At 42.5% G+C, this 25,018-nt stretch overlaps 1 protein-coding gene across 6 annotated transcripts in view; it reads left to right on the top strand.

The window, feature by feature from the left end:
* Positions 1–25,018, top strand: part of LOC110078403 (protein diaphanous homolog 3) — a 355,467-nt gene that overhangs the window by 37,273 nt on the left and 293,176 nt on the right. For 4 of the 6 annotated variants that reach the window (XR_013543712.1, XM_078390739.1, XM_078390740.1 and 1 more), the window contains exon 5: positions 1,671–1,801. Coding sequence is in view for 3 of the 6 variants with exons in the window: in XM_078390739.1 (XP_078246865.1) it covers positions 1,671–1,801 (131 nt within the window). In the remaining 3 variants the exon portion in view is untranslated. Of the gene's footprint in view, positions 1–1,670; positions 1,802–2,079; positions 2,616–4,788; positions 23,157–25,018 lie in introns of those variants that run through there. The other 2 variants (XM_078390743.1, XM_078390742.1) reach the window with 2 other exon arrangements.

Below are 25,018 nucleotides of genomic sequence, written 5' to 3'. Positions count from 1 at the left end.
TCTTATTTTGTTTGGAATATTTGTGGTAAGGCAGTTTTAGAAGAAAGTCACAAAGTTTTTATCCCTTGGAGGGGCTTCTTTCAGAGTCAGTACTTCATCCTCTGTAGCCTGGTTTCCTTTTAAATAAAAAAGCAGCTCGGACTAACCATTCTTTATCAAGATAAGCAAGATTGGACTTTCCAATTTATTTGAGCTGTTTTAAATGTGCAGACATAAAGGTTGTTTCTGCATGGGGAGAACAAGGTTTTAATTAGAGATGGGAGTGTTCAACTTCAAAGGCTTGATATGGTATTTGCCTGTCTTGAAGTTTGGAGTCAGATTTGGATAATGAAAGCTTCCAAGAGCACTCTGTTAGGGAAAACAAACCTTGGAACCCAAGATAACAAGTTACACAGAGTCTCTATGTGGTAGCTTCAAATCATCCCCTTAATAAGCGGGCGTATAAGAAAGTGCACGGAGAGAGTGCTAATAAGGCTTATATTAGACTTGGTCAGACATATAAACATGGCAATATATACATTGGCATAGATATCTCAGAGCAACATAACATTCACATAATAACCACAAGACTCACAACTGAGTGGCAAAGTCCTGTTCTCACACACTTGCTTAAATAGTGAGAGCAGCCTATAACTGCAGACATGGCAGCTGAACATGTTTAACAAGCATTACCTAAGCTTGTCCCATCTGTATGCTATCAGTCATCCATTGACCTGACATTACAGGCATGACTTTGCATTTTCACTACAATATGAAATTTAACCCCTTGTTCACTTAAAGGAACAAATCCTGACAGTTTGCATATGGATACAAATATCCCTGCACAGGTGGCATTAATGAAGGTCCAGCTCCATAGGGCTGGATGGTCCACTCACTGATCCGATGTGGATGCAGATGGCGCGATTCTACAAATGGCCCCACAGTGCACAATCCACTTGCCGCTCCTGGCAGAAGGCAGGAGGACAATTCTCGCTGCAAGGTCAAAGAGTGGCGATCGGTTTGTATGCTGCAGAGCCATTTGTAGAATTGCATCAGATCGGTGAGTGGACCGTCCGGCCCCATGGGGCTGGACCCTCATTAATGCCACCTCTTTGGGGATATTCATATATGAATATGAATACCCTCATCTCTAGTTTTAATTGTAAAAAATTGTAACTTAAAAACCCTATGCGGAAACACCCCAAGTTTGGCACAGAACAAGAGGAGATTGTCTGCTACTCCTCTGCCAAATTTGATGCTAATCCAAAGTGCAGGTTCTAAGTTATAATTTTTTGTTTGGGGTACCCACGCTTTTAGAATCCCTTTATGCAATAATGATTTGCTCTGCTGAACAATAATTAATAGTCAGATTCAGTTGTTTGTGATATGAAGATGACATCGCATAAATATTTTATGAAGCTCTGAAGGTTAAAACCCAAAGTAATGGTGTTGAATTACAACAACCTAGATACAGTACTTGAAAATTAGAAGAAATCTATTAAAGTAGGAATTTTTTGAAAATGAAATGGACTGCTGTGGGTGGGTGGGCTTGTCTTCACTGTAGGTGTTTAAATACAGATTAGATGGTCAACGGTACTTTAACTGTGGATTTCCTGCTTTGACTGAAGATCAGAAGGGGCTGGGATCTTTTCTAGGTGTATAGCTCTGCAGTAAGTGATTCTGCCTTTCAGGGATATCTCAAAAACCACAAACAGATTTCACCGCAGGAATTCGTATACGAATTGAAAGCTGGAACAGCTGATGAAAAACTTGTCAGTTGCTTAGAATCCCTTCGTGTATCTTTGACCAGTAACCCTATCAGGTAATTCAAGCTTTTACTTTTTTACTTTTTAAAAAGATCTACAACTGCCCAAACAGTGTTTGTATATTAGAATTTCCTTTATTACACAAATGAGTGACGATATTACAGGGTGCCATATTTTATACTCCAATTACTGATTATATCTCTGTGTTAGTAATGTTCTAAATTTGTGTTTCAGGTGTTTTTAATTTTTTCCTGTGTGCCTCAGTTTATCTATGGTGTATATTCTATATTCTTCAAATGACATAATATCCTACTAATATGATCTTGTGAGTCTTATATTTATGCATTAGGATCTAAGAAATAGTAGAACTGGATTTCTCTATAGAAGAAAAAGGCTGTTGTTTTTGCTGTGATCATAGTAAATGATGGAATTTTTGTTTTATAGTGTGATGAAGTGTACTTTTCTAATTAGAGATGGGTTATGTAGTCATGTTTTAACCATAGAGAAATCCATTTTGAGTCTGACACAGGCTAAGTTCTGGAAAATTACTAGTAGTTATTTTCAGCTTCATGTTGCCAACCTTATCGCTGCAGCTGGAGAGAAAAACACAGCAGAGTCAAAATATCTCTAACCTGAATTATAAACAATTCTTTGGTGTTGGTGGGAAAGTAGGGCGTACCCTATGCTAATTCTTTCCTTCGTGATTGGTCGAATATGTCGGGAAGGGGCAGGTTGGAGAAATTTACAAGAGGTTGGAAAAAGGAACTCTGAGAGAGAGAGAAGGGAAGAAGAGAGTTTTGGGTATTTGAAAACATGGCGTTGAATATCTTTGATCCAGACGAAGGAACCTGATTTAACAATATGGACTGCGTAAGAATATCGTTTGTTTTCCTTAGTTTATAGTTTAGATTTTGTTTTGTTCAATCGTTAATTTTTATAGAAGGTGCTGAAACGTTATGCTGTTGCTTAGAAATGAAACTGTAGAGAAATGTTTTCTTTGTTCACTTAAATAAACTCATGTTGTTTAATAACTGGCCTTTCTAGTCCTTTGAACAGAACAGTTTCCCTATAGATACTGAATTTGGCCTTACATTACCAAAATTGAGTCATTGAACAGTAAAGATACGGTATTAAGTGGTTTCTTTTTAGTAAAATCGAAACAGACTTAAATACAGGTTTTCCAAGAGTTCATGTCCCGGAACTGTGTTTGACTCAAGCAGTTCACTTCAGTCGGGAGTGAAGGAAGCCTGGATTTTCCTGTTTCATGGTTTTTGATCTCATTTATGAGACCAATTACTGACATATAGTAGCTCAGAAAGGACAAAACATTGTGATGCTATTGGCTATTGGTGTACTTAATCTGTGCTGCTGATTCACTTGTTGCTAAATAATCCCCATATTATTATGATGCTGCCCAAAGGTTTGCTGAACTGAAATTAAAACTTGATTAAATGAACCATTAATAAGAGCTATAGTGTTCTATGACAAGTTCTACTATAAATTATTTACATATGTTTATGTGCATCCAAAGTCCATATGTTTCATAATTTAGTTTATTAGATAATGCCGGAGCTTATGTGTAGAAAACATGCCCACCCTGTTACCTCCTCATTTTGCATGGAGTGCTGGAGATAGACTGTTTTGCAAATGGAAATAGTAATGAACTCTACTGCTTTTTTTTACTTTTTAAAAATTAATTTTAAAACAAAAACAATTACAACAAGAAAAATACAAATATACAAATAATAGTGCTGTTTTAAACTACATACTAATGTGCACCCCATACCCACGGGACCCCATTGAACAATTTTTATTACAGATTTCCTTTCCAAAATTGTATACAGTGGTGCCTCGCTTGATGATTACCCCACTTGACGAGGAAATTGCTTAATGATGAGTTTTTTGCGATCGCTATAGCGATCGCAAAACAATTCAATGGGGGTTTTCACTTCTCAACGATTAATTCCCTGCTTCGGGAAGCAATTTTTCGTTTAACGACAATCTAAAAACAGCTGATTAGCAGTTCGCAAAATGGCTCCCCGCTGTTTTGCTGACCTATTTTCGCTTTACAGGCATCGGAAAATGCCCGCCCTATGGAGGATCTTCACAGGACAATCAGGTATTTCCCCCATTGGGGAAATACATTTATTTATGGAATAAATATATTTATTCCATATATTTAAAATATTTCTTAAAAAGGGGGTTTTCATCTGATTTATTGTACAGTGGTGCCCCGCATAGCAACGTTAATCCGTTCCAGGATCCAAGCCGCGGGGGGTGGGTGGGGGGTCTGGATGCCCGGATCCGAGCCACGGCGGCAACCCCAGCCATGGCCGGACTCCCTAGAGTCCGGCCATGGCTGGGGTAGCCGCTGCGGCTCGGATCCAAGCCGCGGGGGGAGCGTGGGGGGTCCAGATGCCTGGATCCGACCCGTGGCGGCAACCCCAGCCATGGCCGGACTCCCTAGAGTCCGGCCATGGCTGGGGTAGCCGCCGCGGCTCGGATCCAAGCCGCGAGGGGAGGGTGGGGGGGCTGGATGCCTTTCAGGCATCCTGGGCTTGGATCCCACCCGCCGCCGGTTACCCAAGCCATGGGTAACCGGCGGCGGGTGGGATCGAGCCCGGGATGCCTGAAAGGGATCCGGACCCCCCACTCTCTCCCCTCCCCTTACGGCTTGGATCCGAGCTGCGGCGGCTACTCCAGCCATGGCTGGGGTTGCTGCCACGGCTCAGATCCAAGCCGCGGGGGGAGGGTGGGAGGTTAGGGGGTACGAATGCTCGGAAGGACCCATCGGAAGGGTCCTTCCGAGGCTACCGCCGGCATTTTCCCCCAGCTGAGCAGCGGGGCTCAGCTCGGGGAAAATGCCCCCTCCAAAGGGGAATCCTGGCGGTGGCCTCCAAAGGACCCTTCGGAACGGTCCTTCTGAGGGTACCGCAGGCATTTCCCCCCAGCTGAGCGGCGGGAGTGCTCGTTGGGAGGCTCCCGCCGCTCAGCTGGGGGAAAATGGTGCCTATGGGGAAAACATCGCAAAGCGATTTTCCCCCATAGGCAACATCGGTATGCGATCGCAAAAGCGATGGCAAAAATGCCATCTTTATGCGAATTCGTCATTAAACGGGGCACTCATTATACGAGGCACCACTGTACTTCTCTTTACTACATTAAAGTATCTTTCATTAAAGTATTTTAATTATAGCACTTCTCCCAAACCATGATAATTTCAATTTAGAATACTCTTGCTGTATATCTTTAATATAATTTTTAATTTATTAAAATTTTTCTCCTTTAATTTTTGAGTCGTTTTGACTATTTACACCTAAATATTTAATATGATTACACATTTTAAAACTATATTTATTAACAAACATTTCTTGTTCCTGTATATTATGATTAAACATTATTTGTGATTTTTTGCCAATTAATAATTAATCCTGTTATTTCCCCAAATTTTTCTATGTGCTTTTTAATATTGTCCACACTCTCTGATTGGTTTTTAATAGTCAACAATGAATCGTCAGCAAACAAATTAATCTTAATTGTATCATTTTTCCTAATCCTTTAATTAATTCATCATTTCTTATTGCATTAGCTAATAATTCTCTAACCATACAAAACAATATTGGTGAAAGTGGACAGCCTTGTCTTGTACCTTTTGTCTAGAAAAATCAGTTCCATTAAACCATCATTAACTATTACTTCTGAAGTATTATCTGAATATAATTGATCTATAACCCCTCTAAATTTTTTGCCAAATCCCCAACCCCTTATAAGAAGTTTTAATGTTGGCCATTCAACACAATCAAAAGCGTTAAATATGTCTAATGATAAAACCATTGTTTTTATTTTTTTTCTTTTCTAAAACTCATCTGGTTAAATTATCCGTTTCAAAACTGCTGTCACAGGCTTCATAGATCTCCATTTCACAGATTCATTGCATAAATCCTGGAAAATCTGTATCTTATTGTCCCGATAGACTAGCTGGTCTTGTTTTTGTTTAATTACTCTGATGAATTGTTCTTTTTTTGTGTAATTCAAAAAATTCACCACCACTGGTCTTGTTCTGAGACTTTTTGTGTTACCCATAAAATGTGCTCTTTCTATGTCTGTTTCAAGCAAATGTTATGTGCCCATTATGGAATTAACCCAAGCTATAACCTCTTTTTGAGATCTTGTCTATGTTGCAATTGGAAATTCATTATTTTAATATTGGACCTTCTGAGGTTATCTTCCATGTAAATTAGGAAAACTTAACGGATATTATTAAAAACATAGATTTTCAATAATATTTTGCAATGTTGGAAGAAATCCAAGAAAATATTGAGTCCAAAGATTTCCCTATTGACACATGTGGTGGAATTACGCAGTGATAAAAGCTAGCCTTCTGTTATTAACATGGCTCTACATAATTCCATGAAATGTGTCAGTTTTTCCAGATAACCTGAAGAAGAAATTATGGATATGATATTTAACAGCAATGAAATTGAATACATTGAACAAAGAGATATCATCTATATACTGTATGTTGGAGATATACGAAAGAAAAGGGAACATATTGTCATATGTGGACATGTGAAGAAAGACAGAAGGAATGGATGATTATATTTAATGTGGTTAAAGAAATTCTAGGGACAGATATGCAAAGATGTCCAGTGTTAGCACTGTTAAATATATTTGGCAACAGTCAATTAGATAGGAGAAAAAATGGAACTAATTGCTATTATGTTAACAGTAGCTGCATTGATATTTGTAAAGAATTGGTAAAATAATCAATTGATGTTGTAAGAATAGTATAATGAGATGTGGAATCTAGGTATTAACAATAAATTGTGAATGGAAAGTTAAAAAAGGATTATTGAAAGAAAATAGTTTTAATGGGATCTGGAACCTTTAGATAGAACATGTATTTGCAAAATATGAAGGTTATATCCCAACATAAAGATTATTTCCCAATATAAGAATCATTGCATTTTTGGAAAACAATGGGACATGTGATATAAATTAAGATGAAGCATATTGATGAGAACATATTTTAAAAAGTACACTAGAAATGAACCAAAAAGGGGTCACGCTCAGTCATTGGCAGCAGCTAATTCCCTTCAAAAGTTAAAATATAACCACAGATTGCAAAGATTCACTTCTATCCTTGCAGACAGAGCAAAAGTAGCTGTTCTACAAAATGGCAGCTTCTTTGGCTCTGGGAAACCTTTGCAGTTGTATTGGTAATTAGTAGAGTGGTGCTTACACCAAACGATCAGATTCTATTTTATTCGTCCCTCAGTACTTTTTTCCAGCTTTTACTTTGAGTTGTCTTTATTTATTTATTTATTTATTTAATTTATACCCTGCCTATCTGGTCCAAGAGGACCACTTTTCCATTGTCTCTTTCCTGCTCTTCAAACTCTATGCCAAACAATCCTTGTTTTTGATTTTTGGTTTCACTTTTACCTTGGAGTTTCATTGACTATAACACAGAGAGAAAGAGAACTGTTACAGTAATTGATGCAAAGAAACAGAAGAAAAAATTAAAAGGGAAGAAAAAACAAGATATCTTTTCCATAAATTATCTTTCCCAAGAAATTAAAGAGAAATTTATACCAGGACTAGGGATGCTTAAAGATCTACAGGAGAATATATTATCTCACCAAGATGCTATAAAGAGAAGATGAAAAAATGTACTCAAGAACTGTACAGAAAAGATGCATAGATGATAGAGTCCTTCAAAGAAGAATCCTGTGCGAAAGAACTTGAAATTTTAGAAAGTGAAGGGAAAGTCACTCTTAAAGTACTTGGAAAAATACCATTTTGGATATCAATACAACTATTACAAGATAAAGAGATTGAATCTTTCAAAACCCTATGGAGAATGTACCAAAAATGTGGGAAACAAAACAGTCTCCATGGATTGGAGTTTTCCATATACGTTCCAATCCCTAAGAAAGGAGATGCCAAAGAGCGCAGTAACTACGCAATCGGATTGACTTCCCATGCAGTAAAAGTGATGGTCAAGATTTTACAATGAAGATTTTTTTCATATATAGAGAAAAAAATGCAAGATGGTAAAAAAGGCACTTGAGATGATATCGTAGATACACATTATCAGCTGCAGTATACAAAAGAATTTCAGAAGAAAAGCATGCTGTATAGACTGCAGCAAAATCTTTGCCTGTGGATCATTAAAAGCTATGTATTGTTATAAATGCCGGGTAGGTGGGGCTCATCAGCCTTGGAAGGCAGCCCATCTAAGAGAAGGAAAACTCCGATTTCAAACCTCCACTGCCTTGTGGCTATATCCACTGATGGAAAAGGCTTCACGAGTTAACCTCGAGGAAAAATCCGGAGCCGGAGTCCCGGAGGCAGTTTGTTCGTTCTGGCAAATCCTGTGACGTCGTTGGAACCAGTTGTATTGGCTCTTCCCTTTCCATTGGACTATTTCAGCAATGTGGAGAGGGGGGATTTGCTGCTTGGGTAACAGCCTATCCTCCATATTATTTTACCCAGGCTTCGTGCTCTGGAGAGGACACTCCAGCTATGCATACAGTGTCGAAACAACACGGAAAGGGATTGTCACTCTTGAATTGGCCTTCTCAGCCACACTAGGCACTGTTCCAAGTCCTCCATACAGAGCATGTTACCATAGTCTCTCGAGACTGAAGGATGCCTAATAATGTGTCTCAGTGTCATTTCTAGAATACTGCTTCAAATGTTGCATATATAGTGGTGCCTCGCTTAACGATGATAATTCGTTCCAGCGAAATCGCTGTAGAGCAAAAATATCGTAAAGCAAAAATAAAAACCCAGTTAATGCATTCCAGTGGGCTAAAAACTCACCGTCCAGCGAAGCTCCTCCATACGGCGGCCATTTTCAGTGGCTGTCTAGTGAGGAATCCGTCCTAGAAACCAGCAGGGGGCCATTTTCTTCACCTGGTGGCCAGTTTGGAACCCGATGATCAACTCTTCGCTGATTGTCGTAATGCGAAGAATCAGTTCCCGAAGCAGGGAACCGATCATCGTACAGCGGATTTTGCCCATAGGAAGCATCATTTTGGGATCGCAAAAAGGCATTGTTAAGCGGATTTGTCGTTATACGGGGCAATCGTAAAGTGAGGCACGACTGTATTGCTAAAAATTTGATTTGAGATTTCATCTCCCTTTGGCTTACAGTCTTGTTCTTAGACCAATTTACATGTGCTAGTAAAGTTTTACATACTGCCCTAATTTGCTGGGCTGATCTTGACCTCTTTAGTGGGCTTGTTGGAGAATATTGTGGTTGTCAGAAGCATAAGAACACTTTGAAGCAACCAGTCCATATCAGTCCACAAAGGATTATAGTGACTTATAAGGCAACAGAGCTCTTTAGCAAATAAAACAGTGCTTCCTCTAACTATAGGAAGAATAGCCTTTGTGGCAGAAATTTTTGGGACAGGCCGTGGAATATGCACAGATTCTGGCTGGCCTCCAGCAGGGTCTGGAAACATACACACTGGAAACTGTCCTGCTTCTGAATGCACATAAAAAGAGTTTGCTTCTCTGTAAACAGGGCTCTAAAAAGTTCCAGATCCTTAAAAACTAAAGTGTCTTTGTGTATACTGTGGAAGTGCATCCCCATTATCCTCTGTTTTTGTCTGTGGTTGCAACAGCACGTAAAGAACTACTACAGAGCCTCTATCGTTCTTACCTGCATCTTTTTCAACGTCTTTGCCTTTTTTACCTTCTTTCCCCTTTTCCTGCAATTCTTTTTAATGTAGAGTTTAATGAGAGAGGATTTCGTTAAAGGCGCTCTTCTCCCCTTTTCCCTTTGCAGCTAGTGGATTTATTAGCCTTCAAGATTTCCTCCTCTGCAGTGTTCCACATGCACACAGCCTATTATCACACTATGATGGTCATGTACCATCATTTCATTTGGGGAAATTCCATGCTGTTATTGCTGCTTTGTCCCTGGATAACCAGACACTTTCCATCTCCTTTCAACAAGAGGCCTATGTTCTTGCAGGGCAGCAGATCCACTCTGCCCTCCATATATTGGATTGCATGGCAAAAAGCATGACAGCAAGTATTTCCCTCTGCGAACATGCTTGGGTTTACTCAGCTGGTCTCCTTGGGATCCCAAGTCCCTCATAGACGACCTCCCCTTGACATGGATTGCCTCTTCAACAATAAAACTTAATGCAGAACCTCTACAAAAGGAAAACAGTCAAAGACAGGCATAAATACATAGTTCCATGCCCCAACGCTCCTGTTTTGAATGGAAATACTCTCCTCCTTACACTACCTACATATTGTCATCTGAGCAGTCCAGAGCATCAAATTGATCTACCCAACACCCTTTCAACCGTGTCTCTTCCTCTGCTAAGTATAAACTAGCAACTTTCACCAAGAAGGCGGAGAGAAAACCTAAACTATAGTTTTGATCTAGTGCAGCCTGAGCTCAATGCTTGCATCTTTCTCTGTCCTTTACTCCTCGCTGTGGACATATGCTTAGTACCATTTCTCAACACCTGGGGCACCATTACTTTGGACATGTGGGACCTCAACATCATAACCCACATATATGTGACAGCGTTTTCTACTTTTCCATCCATACCCCACCCTTCCTCATCCTTCAGGAAGAAATCTGCACCTTGTTGAGAAAAGGAGGCATATTAAGTGTGCTCTCTCATCACCTATTGTATGGCTTCTTTTCCCAGTACTTTTGTGCCCAAACTTGCATACATGGACACCACGAAAAAGAAGACTTGGTTACTCACCATAACTATGGTTCTTTGAGTAGTGACCCATATATCCACACAATCTGCCCACCTCTTCTCTTGTTTTGCTCTTATATCTTGCAGCAGACAACTGAGATAGAGGTGAGTGGGGGCCTGCTTGCGAAGACACTTTTGTATTTGAGGCTCTGGAACATTCCAAAGTAGTGTTTGTGCAGGCACAAATCCCCTTTATGTGGATATATACCTCACCACTGAAAGAACCATAGTTATGGTGAGAAGCCAAGTCTTCTTTGTGGCCTCTGTGAATACACACATATGGGTTAGTCTGCGCCTGCGCTGACGTTCTCAGAGCATTCCAAAGCTCAAAGTAACAATTTTATGCGATGAGCCCCCAAGAGGCACATGCTCCTCCCACCCAAGATTCCCCTCAGTTCCTTTTTTTGCCGTGCTGTAAAGTTCTACGGAGAAATAGAGCTATTTCCACAGGGTTTTTCCCTTAGCTTATTTAACGTTTCCCTCAAAATTGGAACCTTCCCTTTTCAGTTATTTAATCAACGATCCCCCGTGAGGTGTTTTTTGTTTTTATTTCAACTGATTTATTTCTTTTGAGTTTTCCCGCCTTTTCTAGCCCCTTTTGACTCCCAGGCACATTAATGTTTTTCTGCCTGGATTAGAGACGTTTTACCCAGATAGATATAGCCGCGCGGAGTCACCTTTAAGACTTTGCTTTTTACCTCGCATTTTCGCCTATTTCAGCTATCTAGCCACCAGAGAAATAGACTGAGTGACAGCCCCGTTCCTCTCACAAAGCTATCCCCTTGATCTGGAACGGGACCCAACAATGCCACGTAGTTTTTATAATCAAGTCTGCATCAACACAGGAGTTATCAATGGAAATTTTCCTCTGAAATGAGGATGTGCCAGCTCTCTCTGCACAAACTCCACAATCGTCCGGTAACCTCTCTCCTCCAACTGGCCATTATTGACTGCGCTTCCGTCCAGTCTGGCCATGGCCATTGTAGCCCTACATGAGGGTGGGCATTTGATGTCTGAAGTTGGAGCTCGAGGCTCTTCCTCTATCGCATGAGAAGAGGAAAGAAATTGAGCCTCTATATGAGAAATCATCGAGAGAGACTGGTGAATCATTGACTGGTGAATTGCCTCTGAAGGAGAGAATATGCATGCTCTGCCTGCACAGACTCCGAGATCACCCGGTAGCCTCTCTCTTCCAACTAGCCATTCAGTGACTGTGCTACCGTCCAGTCCGGCCATGGCCCATTGTAGTCCTATATTAAGGTAAAGGTAAAGGTTCCCCTTGACAATTTTTGTCCAGTCGTGTCCGACTCTAGGGGGCGGCGCTCATCCCGCTCTTCAAGCCATAGAGCCAGCGTTTGTCCGAGGACAATCTTTCCGTGGTCACATGGCCAGTGTGATTTAACAGTCCACATTCTCGGGCTCGAGGCTCTTCTTTCAATGAGAAACAAGGAGGAAAAGAGGCGTCCCACACCACATTGGGCTCAACGAACTAAGCACTCACGTTTGTCCCCAGCATATCACCTATTCGGCATCAGTCGAGCTCGGCATGGACCAACTAAGCTTCAGCATCGAGCTATATTCTCATATGCCAGTCCATCTCATGTCAAAGTCCATTCTGATCGGACTTGACATGGACAAACTACGCTTCGGCATCGAGCTATATTCTAATAGGCCGGTCCATCTCATGTCAAAGTCCATTCTGGTCAGGCTCGACATGGACAAACTAAATGTCGGTATCGAGCTATATTCTCATATGCTTGTCCATCTCATGTTAAATCCCATTCAGGTACGGCTCGACGTCGAAAAACTACACTTTGGCATGGAGCTATATTTCTCATATGCTGCTCTATCTCATATCAAAACCCATTCTGGTTGGGTTCGGCATCAACAATCTACACTTCGGCATGAAGCTATATTTCTCAAATGATGGTCCATCTCATATCAATACCCACTCTGGTCGAGTTCGACATGGGCAAACTATATTTCGGCATGGAACAATACTTCTCCTATGCTGGTCCATCTCGTATCAAAGCCCATTCTGGCTGGGCTCTACATGGACAAGATACACTTCGGCATGGAACAATACTTCTCATATGTCGGTTTATCTCGTATCAAAGCCCATTCTGGTCAGACTTGACATGATCAAACTACACTTCAGCATGGAGCAATATTCCTCATATGTCGATCCACCTCATACCAGAGCCCATTTTGGTCGGGCTCGACACGGACAAACTACACTTCAGTATGGAGCTATATTTCTCGTATGCCAGTCCATCTCATATCAACGCCTACTCTGGTCGGGCTCGACATAGACAAACTACACTTCGGCATGGAGCTATACTTCTCCTATGCCGGTCCATCTCTTATCAAAGCCCACTCTGGTCGGGCTTCACATTGACAAACTACACTTCGGCATAGATCTATACTTCTCCTCTGCCGATTCATCTCATGTCACAACCTACCTTTATCGGGCTCGACATAGGCAAGCTGAATGCTTCAGTTTTTTCCCCAGCATTTCAACAGTTCAGCATGGAAAAATCCTTCCCTTGCGCCAGGTGGCCTGACGTCGAAGTCCATTTGATCAGGCTTCACATAGAGAGGCTGAATCTTTCTTTTCTCTGACATGCCAATACTTTAGCATGAAACAATGCTACTCATTTACTGGTTCCTTTCTCTGCCAAGCCCATTAGGACCGGGCTTGACATGGACAAGATAAATATTTCCACCTTCCATTGGAACATCAACGCTTCGGCATGGGACAATGCCTCTCACAGCCTATTCTAATTGGACTAGACACGGTTCGCCTGAAGTTCCCGTTTTTCCACCAAATTTACATTTTGGCATTGAAGGATGATTCCCATATGCTGACACATTTTAAGTTGAGGCCCATTAGGATCGACCTCAACTTGGAGAAGATTTTGTTCTTATTTTCTTTATCATATTAGCACTTCGACAGGAATAGATGCTTCCCAGATTTCAATGCATCTCAGGTCGAAGCCCATTATGATCGATCGATCCCGGCTTCGAATTTAACACCTGCCAATTATGAGCATAATCTCGGAACTCACTCCTCCAATTAATCTCTCTCCAACATGATGTGATCCGTTATCATCTTCTGTCACCTAACTGTGCTCTTTGCAGATGCACAGTTCACTTCTCAGGTGACCGCATCCTGTTCGTTGTGAGTGGAGGAACCCCCTTTTCCAGACCTATTTGGAGATTGGGGGACGCATGTATTACACGTGCCAGGTACGTGGAAATGATATATAAAATTTAGGGTGACACCAGTTCCACTTTTATCATTGTAGAACAAACTTCTTCAAAGTAAGAAATGGTTTCCTGGAACCCTACTAATAATAATACGGAAACATCAATATACTTGACAGGGAGACTTATTCCCTTCAATCGGTTCTGCTTCATGTACCCAACCATGAGTCACGATAAGCGCCTACCAAAGGCAATTATGGTCTAAGATTCTATCTATCTTAGAATCCATTACAACAGAGTTTATAACTACTCACATGACTCTAGCAAGGCAATACAGGATTGCAGCTAGACACGCAAAGGACGTCAACTACTGTGGCATCCTCAACATCGATAGAATGTTCATCTAGTTAGGATCCACTGGCTCATCAGGGATGCAAAGGACAGACTTCAATACCTCCCCTTTGCATGGTACCAGTCTCTTCAAGTCTAAGCTGATGGCACTAGATAAATTTTACACACAAGATGGAAAGCAGCCAAAGGATATGTAGGTCAACAGCCCTTTCGTCCTTTTTCTGGGTTCTATCCATAGTCCTTTCAACTGTTTCTGGATTGTCAGCCTCTCAGACAACTCGGTTCATTCAAGAATGTTACCACTTCTCTCAAGGTTACATTATAAAAATGACTTTGTTCCTTTTTTATTAACGATTAGGCTTACTCCTTTTTCTGTATCATCCAGGAAGAGGTCCTTACCCCTTGGACATGTATGCCATGATCCAAGTTCCAACATCAGGCTTGTGCAATGGCTTCTACTGCTATATTTTTGTAGACATAGAAAGAACACAGTCATCCGTACCATCTTTGATTTCAGAAATCTTATCATATGTATTCCACCATTCGATTTTCATTGTCTACAAGGTTCTTTCATTAGGTACAAAGCGACAGTTTCAAAAACCTTCCCCTACAATATATAGCCGTATACCTATACGGGTACTACAGCGTATGTTTTTCAAAGAAGAAGAAGAAGAAGAAGAAGAAGAAGAAGAAGAAGAAAGAAAGAAAAGAAAAGAACTATATGAAGCAATCATCTCCTCGAATTCATTGCTCCACGACTTCAGTGCCACAGCAAGCCAGACTCGGCCTGGAACCACTCCTATACTGGTATCCTTTGCTGTTCGACCACGTGCAGGGTCACTATTCCAAGTAATTGCAAGTTGGTGCTATCACAGTTGGGAAGTACTGACCATCGATATATTCTTGCACAGGTGCGGACAGGGACACCGTCATATGTCAGTGGACAGGGAATCTGCCATAGGTCTTCCCTACGATACCTTTTATTCGAAAGATAGTCTTCCATCACCATCATTCCTAATAGAACGTGATCCTAATACCTCCATGATTACCAAGGTTGTAATAATTCGTCTGTCTCAGATTGATATAGACAGATATAGGTCAGTTCCCTCTGGTTCCTCACCTCCTAACTTTGGAGGGAGGGATAGTCTACCATTGGGATCTATCATCCGTGAACTTGACAGTCTGGAGAATATTACCACTTTGACATCAGTGTTCGATCGAGCTCAGAGACCATTGGCTCTATGTCTATATGTAAATAAAAAAAATCTTTTTACATATACTGAGACAAAGAACTACTTTACTAACTTCCTTTGAAAGTGCTACCTACTTGGCCTTTCAGATGTTATATATCTGCTACTGTTGCCCATTGATCAGATGATTCTGGTCCAATAGGACTTTTGTTTCACTCTATGGCCAAACGTCTTCTCAGAGGACTCAGTACCACCTGTCCTCCATGTAAACACATTGCTCCACAATGGTCTATACATCATTCTAAATTCACTCGGCCATTCGAATCCGTTTATCTTCAAATGCGAAATTACTCACTCTCAAACAGCCTTCCTAGTGGCTGTCATATCTGTCAGGCGAACCGGAGACGTGGACGGAGTGTGGTCCGATCCACCTGTTATTCAAATTTTCCTGATAAAGCGTTTTCCTACTTTAATGTCTCATTCCTTTCCTAGTCAGCTATTTGTCATGGTTATCTATGCTTCATCTTACCATTCATTTCCTCTAGAGCACATGCTCCACAAGATGCTTACCAGCATTGTCTGGACACTATCAGAGCTTCTGAACAAATAAAAAGTTCTTTTTATGCTTTCATACTTCTCATTTCTTAAGTCCAGCTTCATCCTATCGAGCTCTAGATTAATGGTCTGGACTGCATCTATTGCTTACTAGCGGTCAGACGAGTCGCTGTCTAATCAGCTTTAGGATCACTCCATAGAGCACTTTCTACCTTGACTGTATCCAGAGTAGAATCGAATCTGTCGACATCCGCTGCACATCAACATGATCCATGCCATCCACCTTTGCGGAGCACTACCAACTAGACGTAGGAACACGCAATAGTACTGGAGTTGGCAGAACTGTGTGGGCATCCTTCCTACCGTGACGTCCCACCAGCCAATAAGCGAAGCTTGTCAGTCACCCATATGTGTGTATGTATTCACAGAAGCCACAAAGAAGAAAGAGAGGTTACTTACCTGTAACCATGGTTCTTCGAGTGGACCTCTGTGAATTCACACAACCCACCCATCCTCCCCTCTGTCCGTCATGGGTATCTTATTGTAGTATACTCTAATGCCCGGCGGACAAATTGCAGAAACTGAGGGGAATCTTGGGTGGGAGGAGCATGTGCCTCTTGGGGGATCATCCCATAAAATTGTTACTTTTAGCTTTGGAATGCTCCGAGAACATCAACGCAGGTGCAGACTAACCTATATGTGTGAATTCACAGAGGCCCACTCGAAAAACCATGATTACAGGTAAGTAACCCCTCTTTTTTCCTGTTTCAGATTTGATTTTTTTATGATAAATATATATTTACTTAATAAAATGCAGTCTCTCATGTGGAACTCAGTGATTGTTCCCAGGCACATGCCTTATTCAAATGTCATTTTAAAGTGGATTTTCCCAACAACTGTCAAGCCTAGTTTTTAATGTAGCATTTCAATATACAGTATAACAGAGATAGTGATGTCTCATTTAGAAACCACAGAAAGTTCCACTAGATGGGAAAATCTTGTTTAACAAAGTGATCTGAATTGGAGTGATAAAGACTGCTGAAGCTGTAGTGGCAGCTGGAGGATTAGGAGGAACAGTAGAAGCTTGCACAATGGAATCTGTTGATGAAACCATTGCTACAAGAGGCAGTTCATGGGCTGGAAAGTCTTTAGGCTGACCTACTATAGGCTGAACTATTTCAGGTGGGTTTTTTGGGTCCAAAATGGCAGGAGAAACTAGTTGAAGAATATCCTCCAGTAGTTCTTCTAGGGCAGAAGTCTTAGTGTTTTTTGAGAAGATAAATCAGGATATAAATTATATGGTGGAGGATTTTTTGATTTGTGTTCACGTCGTTTAAGTTTCTTCTTAGCGTTACCAAAGTTTTTTTTCCATTTCTCTGAGACTGGCAGTAATTCTGTCTGTGTAATATTTCTTTTTCGTGACCTCTGTGAATCACACTCGGGGTCATCCGTGCATGCTTGGAGCCTTCTTGGAATGTTCTAGTGCTTCTGAAATCAGAAAATATTATTAGTACAAGCCCCCTAGTATATGTACCTTGGTGCCAAGACTGTCCCTTCAGTTTCTTTCCAACCACCACGTTGTGAGCCTCGCTCATAGATTCTATGAGTTTTTTCTCTGAAAAAAAGAGATAAAAGAAAACAAAACCCTTTATTATTACTTTAATCTTATTTCTTTACCAAGCTATTTGCTTTGGCCTTTGGGCTGAAGCTCCCTCCTCCCCCCTCCCTGTCTTTGGTTCATGGCCTCTTCAGGCCTGTCTAAATATTGCATGGTCTGTAATAATAATATCCCTCTTTCTGACGGCCATGCAAAGTGCCTTTTTGGTCTTGGAGAGACTCATCAAACCTCTTCCTGCCGCCACTGTAAGAACGTCAGGCATAAGGTGCTATGCAGTCATCTTTCCTGGCTTAAACTTCAACTTGGGGAACAATCCCTCCAGCCAGGCAAACCTATAGCACAACCATCGTACAAGTCTGTGTCTCACACCAGAGCCATGGACAAGGCCATTTCCATCGGCCATCCCTTCCCATTCCGAAGAACAAGAGACCCCTTTGATGCCTTATCTCCTGCCACTCGGCCTCACAGGATCAAACATTTGATGTCAACTGCCTTGACATTGAAACCTCTATTCACCAAATGAAAGGCGTTGACTGACCACACTTCACTGGCTGGACCTCGTCCACTGAAAAAAGGCCTCCAAGGCTATTTCCACACTGACTTGATAGCCACCTCCTGAGTCTGAAGACCTTGTCTGCATTGGATCCCTCTCTGATGACAAGGCTCCTCAAGCCCATCAGCCATTGCCTTATCCCTCCTGGTCTCCTGATTGGGATCAGCGCTTCGACCAACTGGCTCCTTTCCCACTGACCAGTCCTCCACAGTTCTCTGGATCCCCTAGTGGGTAATCTGAGTCTGTTTCATCCATCCATGACACTGCAGCACAACTTGAGACTGTGCCTTATTCTGCCTCTCTCAGCCTACTGCCTCAGCCTCCGGCACACAAACATAGGCACGAACTCTTCCAAAACATTTGCTTGCCTTCTTGTGCAGACACTACTTACTGTCGGCACCATCATAAGGAAGCCTTTTGCCCTGATCAGTGCCCTACCAAGATACCTGCCAAATACTATCAGCCAGCAACCTTTCCCAGCACATCAGCGGCATGCAAGCATTTTGTTCGTACAATGGAACCTTCAATGTCGAAACGATCGCACCTTCAGTGTCGCCTGAACTTAACCGACACCTCATATCCACCCAAAAACCCTCAGCAATCTGACAAATATTCCTCGGCCCCGGCCACTTTCTCGGCGCCAACAAGCTATTTTCCTCTGCTGCTGGACAACCTCGACTGTTCATCCTGCTTGACATCACCATTGTCCATCTATTCTACAGTAATCCAATGTGGTCCCTTACCAACTTGGCAGCCCCTTCAGCATCGACACCAGGCTCCACAAGCTCTATATCGAGCCTGCTTCCATGCCAACCTCATTGATGATCCTCGATATTGACCTCTTACCATGGAGGCTCCTTCAGCATCAACAACTCAACATTGACAGCCGTCCTACTCCCATTATCAGGGAGAGCAATCCTGGACTAAGCTAGCCTCATCACATGCTGTCTCCTGGCATATTGATAACCTCTATTGCATTCACGATCCAGTTGCCATTTTTGTACAAAAATAGCCTGCTCCTAACTCTATCTTTGTTGAAGCTTTGCAATCCCACTCTCGACATTGAGAAAACTTGATTCCACCAAACAAAGACAGTCAGCACATAGACTCAATTGGTTGATGGCTCTATCCCTTTGTTGCCTTTGGCATGAGAGTCACCAATTATTAAGAAGCTATGGGCATCTACCAACACTTCTTATGGGACAACATGTTTACCCTGATTGAGGCACTGCCTGATGATAAAAGGATTCTGGCACAAACCTTTTAGCAAGAAAGCCTCTCAATGGCTAAAGAACAAATGTTGGCAGTATACCACACTGTCGATGCTGCATCTAAGTCGATGGCCACGTCTGTAACACTTCATAATTTCTCCTGGCTTAGGACAACTGGCCTCGCAGAGGATGCCACCTCCCCTTTGATGGTGATGGCCTTTCCAATGCTGAGACAGATGACATTCTTCATCATGTACCAAAGAAACAAACAACTGCCAGGTTTACCCCACATACCAACAGCACCCACAATGGACACAGTGGCATCATCCCTACACCTCATATCAGAGGTTTCAATATGACACAAAAAAGCAAATGACCACTGTTTCTTACTACAAACAGCAGTCTTACCACACCAAGACCTGGCAAAAACTACACTCAGATGACACAACCATAAACCTAAGCATCAGTTTTGATACCAAATTGGCCAAGATCTTGCTACTACTGTTATTTCACTGTCCACAAAAAAGACGGTGGCCCCTGCGCAATTCTCGACCTCAGAGGCGTAAATCAATACATTGTTGTTGTTTAGTCATTAAGTTGTGTCTAACTCATTGTGACCCCATGGACCAGAGCATGGCAGACCCTCCTGTCTTCCATTGCCTCCCGGAGTTTGGTCAAATTCATGTTGGTAGCTTTGATGAGACTGTCCAACCATCTCGTTCTCTGTCGTCCCCTTCTCCTCTGGCCTTCACACTTTCCCAACATCAGAGTCTTTTCCAAAGAGTCTTCTCTTCTCATGAAATGGCCAGAGTATTGGAGCCTCAGCTTCAGGATCTCTCCTTCCAGTGGGCACTCAGGGTTGATTTCCTTCAGAATGGATAGGTTTGTTCTCTTTGCGGTCCAGGGGACTCTCAAGAGTGTCCTCCAGCATCACAATTCAAAAGCATCAATTCTTTGGCGGCCAGCCTTCTTTATGGTCCAGCTCTCACTTGCTACTGGAAAAACCATAGCTTTTACTATGCGGACCTTTGTTGCCAAGGTGATGTCTCTGCTTTTTAAGATGCTGTCTAGGTTTGTCATCACTTTCCTCTGAAGAAGCAGGTGTCTTTTAATTTTGTGGTTGCTGTTACCATCCGTAGTGATCATGAAGCCCAAGAAAGTAAAATCTGCTGCTGCCTCCATATACATTACCACCACCAAATTTCATATGGTTCACAAGTCTAATCTTCCACTACTCCACAGCAAAGACTGGTTTGCAGTAATTGACTTGCAAGACTCCTGCTTCCACATTTCCATCAGTCCAGGTCACAGGCCTTACCTGCCCTTCCAGCTAGGGGCTCCGGCCTATCAATTCAAAGGACTCCTATTGGACTCGCCACAGCCTCCCAGGTATGCCCCCATAGCAGCATACCTTAGGCTGCAGGGCATTAAAATCTTCCTGTACATTGATGACTGGCTTCTCGTAGCTCACTCTCACTGCAAAGCACAGCATGACATCCATTTCACTCTTTCAAGATCTCGGCCTCACAATAAACCTGCAAAAGTTTACCCTACTACCTACCAGACATATCCATTACATAGATACCTACCTGGACACTGACAAAGCCAGAGCATTTCTCCAGATGACAAATGTCTCAACTTAATCTCTCTGCTTGGCACCTTCACTCCTCATGCACTTGTTCCTGCATTGACAGTTCAACATGTCCGTGGCATGATGGCCTCGATGAGCTCTTTAGGTCTGCACACCTGCCTAAAGATGAGATCCCTTCAGGCATGGTTTCTGGCCCTGTTCAATCTACTCCTCAACCTGCCGCATGCCCTCTTACATGTTACTCCAGCGCTTGCCTCTCAGCTCTTGTAGTTGTTCTCCAAACAAAACCTGACAATGGGACAACCCTTCCAGCTCCACTGATACAAGTCACTACGGACACAAGCCTTAACAGCTGGGGAGTCCAATGCAAATCCCTCCAGATCCATGTGGTCACAAAGAGAAAAAGCGCTTCACACCAATGAACTAGAACTACCAGTTGTCCTCAAGGCCTGTGAAGCCTTCAGAAACCACCTCTGTGGCAAAGTGGTCCAGATAGCGACAGACAGTACCACATAAATATACTACCTTCTCAAGCAGGGCAGTACTTAGTCCCCAAGCCTCCTATATCTTGCCGTCAACCTGTGGGAGTGGTGCCTCTCTCACCACATATGTCTCATGGCAATCCATGGAGCCAGCCTTGCAACAACCTTGCAGACTTACTCAGCCACAAAGAACACCAAACTCACAAATGGTAACTAGACCAAACGATTTTCCTGTTCCTCTGCACTCATTGGGGGACACCCACAATCGTCCTGTTTCCATTCAGAATGAACAAAAAATGCGAACACTATTGTTCCCATGCAGGAGTCAGCAAGAACTCCTTTGGCGACGCCTTCATCAGATGTTAGCCCAAAACACTGACATACCTCTTTCCACTGTTCGCACTCCTCCACTAGGTGCTTGTCCATCTCCGGCAGGACAAACCCACTGCCATTCTGGTAGCCCTGTTGTGGCCATGACAGCCTTGGTTTCTCACTCTCTGCCAGCAGTCTTCTGAGGTTTACCATCTTCCGTCTACCTCACCTCCTCACCCAAAACAAGACTCAGATCCTCCACCCAGATCTCCCAGTGCTTCATCCTGCGGCATGGAGGATTCTGCCTCTTTGATTAATGTTATTCATCATGTAAAGAAACCTTCAACCAGGAGAACCTACATGTATAAATGAAAAAAAAAATCCAATCCTTCACTTCCTCAACAGCATTGTCGCCAATTAACCCTTCTCTGTTCTACATTTTCTCATACACCTTAAAGGCATGGGACTTTCTCTCTCATCACTCAAAGTATATCTCTCTGCCATTGTGGCACACCAGCCACCAAGTCTCTAACCTCAAAATTCTCCAAGCATCATACTCGCAAGCATTTTCTTAAACTCACATATACCCTGATACATGCTCTCCTCACTGACACTAGTCTTTTGACACCTTACAAGAGCCCCTTTTAAGCCCTTGGCATCGATGGACCTCCATCTCCTAACCTTTAAGACCACATTCCTTGTGGCAATCACCTCTGCCACTGAGCTTGCAGCCTTGCGATCCGACTACAGTACCCATATCTCCAGTTCCACCCTGACAAGTTTTGGATTTCTGTAGATATTTTGTTCCTTCCCAAGGTTGTCTCCCAGTTCCACCTCTCACATCCTTCTCCCTATCTCCATACACTCCTCAAGAATGTATCCTTCACATCTTGGATGTAAGATGGGTTCTGGCTTTATATGCAGCCTGCGCACAACCATTCTGGATTTCAACTGGAGTTTTTGTCAGCTACCAGCCTCCATCAAAAGGTCTCCAAGTCACCTCTCAGCGTATATCCAAGTGGGTTGCCTCTGCTGTCCAACTTGCCTACCAGCTTGCATACCTTCCCATGCCACAGCCTCTTTGCCCACACACTACTAGGGCATTGGCAGCATCCACAGCTTTTCTCTGAGAGATTCTCCTCCATGAGATTTGCACATGTGCCACATGGTTGCAGCTGTCCATGTTTATTAAACACCATCAACTAGATTTTTGCCAGAAGTCCAATGCAACTTTTGGACGTGCTATACTTTCTACTACCTTGGTATGATACCTTCCTCTGGTTAAGCCAGCTTGTTAATCACCCAGAGTGTGATTCACAGAGGCCACAAAGAAGAAGGACAGGTTACCTACCTGTAATTTTAGTTCTTTGAGTGGTCTTCTGTGATGCATGCATCCCGACCCAGCTTCCGCACTGCCACACATTTACTTCTAAGTGGTGGTTGACTTAACTGAAGGGAAATCCTTGATGCCATGGTACATGTACTGGGGGGAGGGGCTTGTACTAATTTGTGTTTTCTGATTGCAAAATCTCTTAAATATTCCGACGAGACCTGAATCATCCAGAGTGTGAATCATAGAGGACCAATCGAAGAACTACAGGTAGGTAACCTGTCCTTCATGCCATAGATGTCATTTAGGCACTTTCTTAGGATGTTGTTCAACTAAAAGTATCTTAAGATAATTTATTTTATCTAGGTCAAAAGACCAGTTTATGGCTGTGTAAATTGAGATCCTCAGATACGTAATCATTCCAGTTTTTCTGACAGAAAAATTAACCTTTTAAAAAACATACCACAAGGCATAACGTTGCCGTTATTACTATATTCTCTGAAAAACTAACCTAATAGAGAATCTGAGGGAAACTGACTTAACTGAAGGGAAAACGGCTGTCCCGTTGTTCCCATAACTGCCCTTCCTATCCACAAGATATGGTGTTCTAAAGAAGCCAATAACGAAATCCCTAAGAGATCACTCTGTGCTTCTCCTTTTTACACAGTATTTTGGAAAAGGAAAAATAAAGCAACTTTGCTCCCAGCAGTCAGGATAGGAGTTGGGAGAGGAACAGTATAACTGGGAGAAATTCTCTTTTAACTTCCCGAAAGTGTGCTTTCCCCCTTCCATCATAGCTCTAAAGAGAGTCCGTGACACAAATTGTTGGGGAATGATTTGCTTCTACATTCAATATTTTCTCTTTCCCTTGTTATTGGGAACACAGCGCATGTTCACCTGTTCATGAGAAAAATCTGTAGAGTTCTTGCAATGTCATAGGATATGTTTCTTCTTTGTGGCCTCTGTGAATGCACACAAATGGGTTTTTATGTGCCTGTGCAGGACATTTTGGAAGTTTCTAGAGCTTCTAAAAAGATTTGACAATAAGATACTCCCCCTGGAGTGCAAGCTCCGCCCCTCCAATCTTCCCCTCAGTTCCTTTTTTCCCGCCGCGATGTCAGGACATTAGGAACACTACAGCGATAAAGAAAAGTAGAGCTATTTTTTTTCCACCAAATTAATCATTTCCTCTCATTATTACCATAATAAGATCATTATTAGTTGCTTCCTGTGGTATTCGATTGTTTATTTCCCCTTTACAACTGTTTTTTCGCTTTCCCATGTTTTTTGCCCCCCTTTCCTCCATAGGACTTTTTCCCGTCTTTCTCCTATTTTATGGCCCCTCCAGGATTCAAGAGGCGCACTGTTTGGCTAAAGAAAATACCTGTTTCTGACGGGCACGATAAATGCTTATTCTGCCTGGGGGAATTCCATCAAACCCAATCGTGTCCTGATTGTAAGAAGCTCACTAAACCCACGATAAAGCTAAGACTCCAATGCCTTAGATCAGTGGTCCCCAACCTTGGGTCTTCAAATGTTCTTGGACTTCAATTCCCAGAAATCCTGACCAGCAGAGGCGGTGGTGAAGGCTTCTGGGAGTTGTAGTCCAAGAACATCTGGGGGCCCAAGGTTGGGGACCACTGCCTTAGATCACACCTGTATGAAAAAAACTCTTAACCCAACCATGGAAGTGGGAGCCTCACCATCGGCAGGTCAACCAAATTTGTCTGAAACAACTAAATCCATGTCTAGCCCAATTACTCACTCCATAGCAAGTGCGACGTCGGTACTGGGTAAATCCAAAGATTCACAGAAGTCATCCAAATCTAACTCTATCTGTACAACTAGAGCCCAGTCTCATGCAGATAACTCTGCAAAGAAGAAAAAGGATAAGAACACAGCTAAGAAACAAAAGAAAATGCCTAAGACAACTACCATAGCAGCTCCACCGGCCCCTTCGCCAGTATTGGAGGAGTCGTCTCAAGAAGCACCAATCTTCTCAGATAGAGATGACCTCACTCTGGCATCAGCACAAACAGTGCATGCAGTTCTCAGCTTGTCACCCAGCTCAGGCCAATCTCAGGCTGATATACCATCCAGCCCGGCCATGGCCCTTTATAGCCCTCGGTCAT

The sequence above is a fragment of the Pogona vitticeps genome, chromosome 3 (assembly GCF_051106095.1).
Source record: "Pogona vitticeps strain Pit_001003342236 chromosome 3, PviZW2.1, whole genome shotgun sequence".
Lineage (NCBI taxonomy): Eukaryota > Metazoa > Chordata > Lepidosauria > Squamata > Agamidae > Pogona > Pogona vitticeps.
Note: the sequence above shows the minus strand (reverse complement) of the source record. Positions and strands in the feature narration are given on the sequence as shown.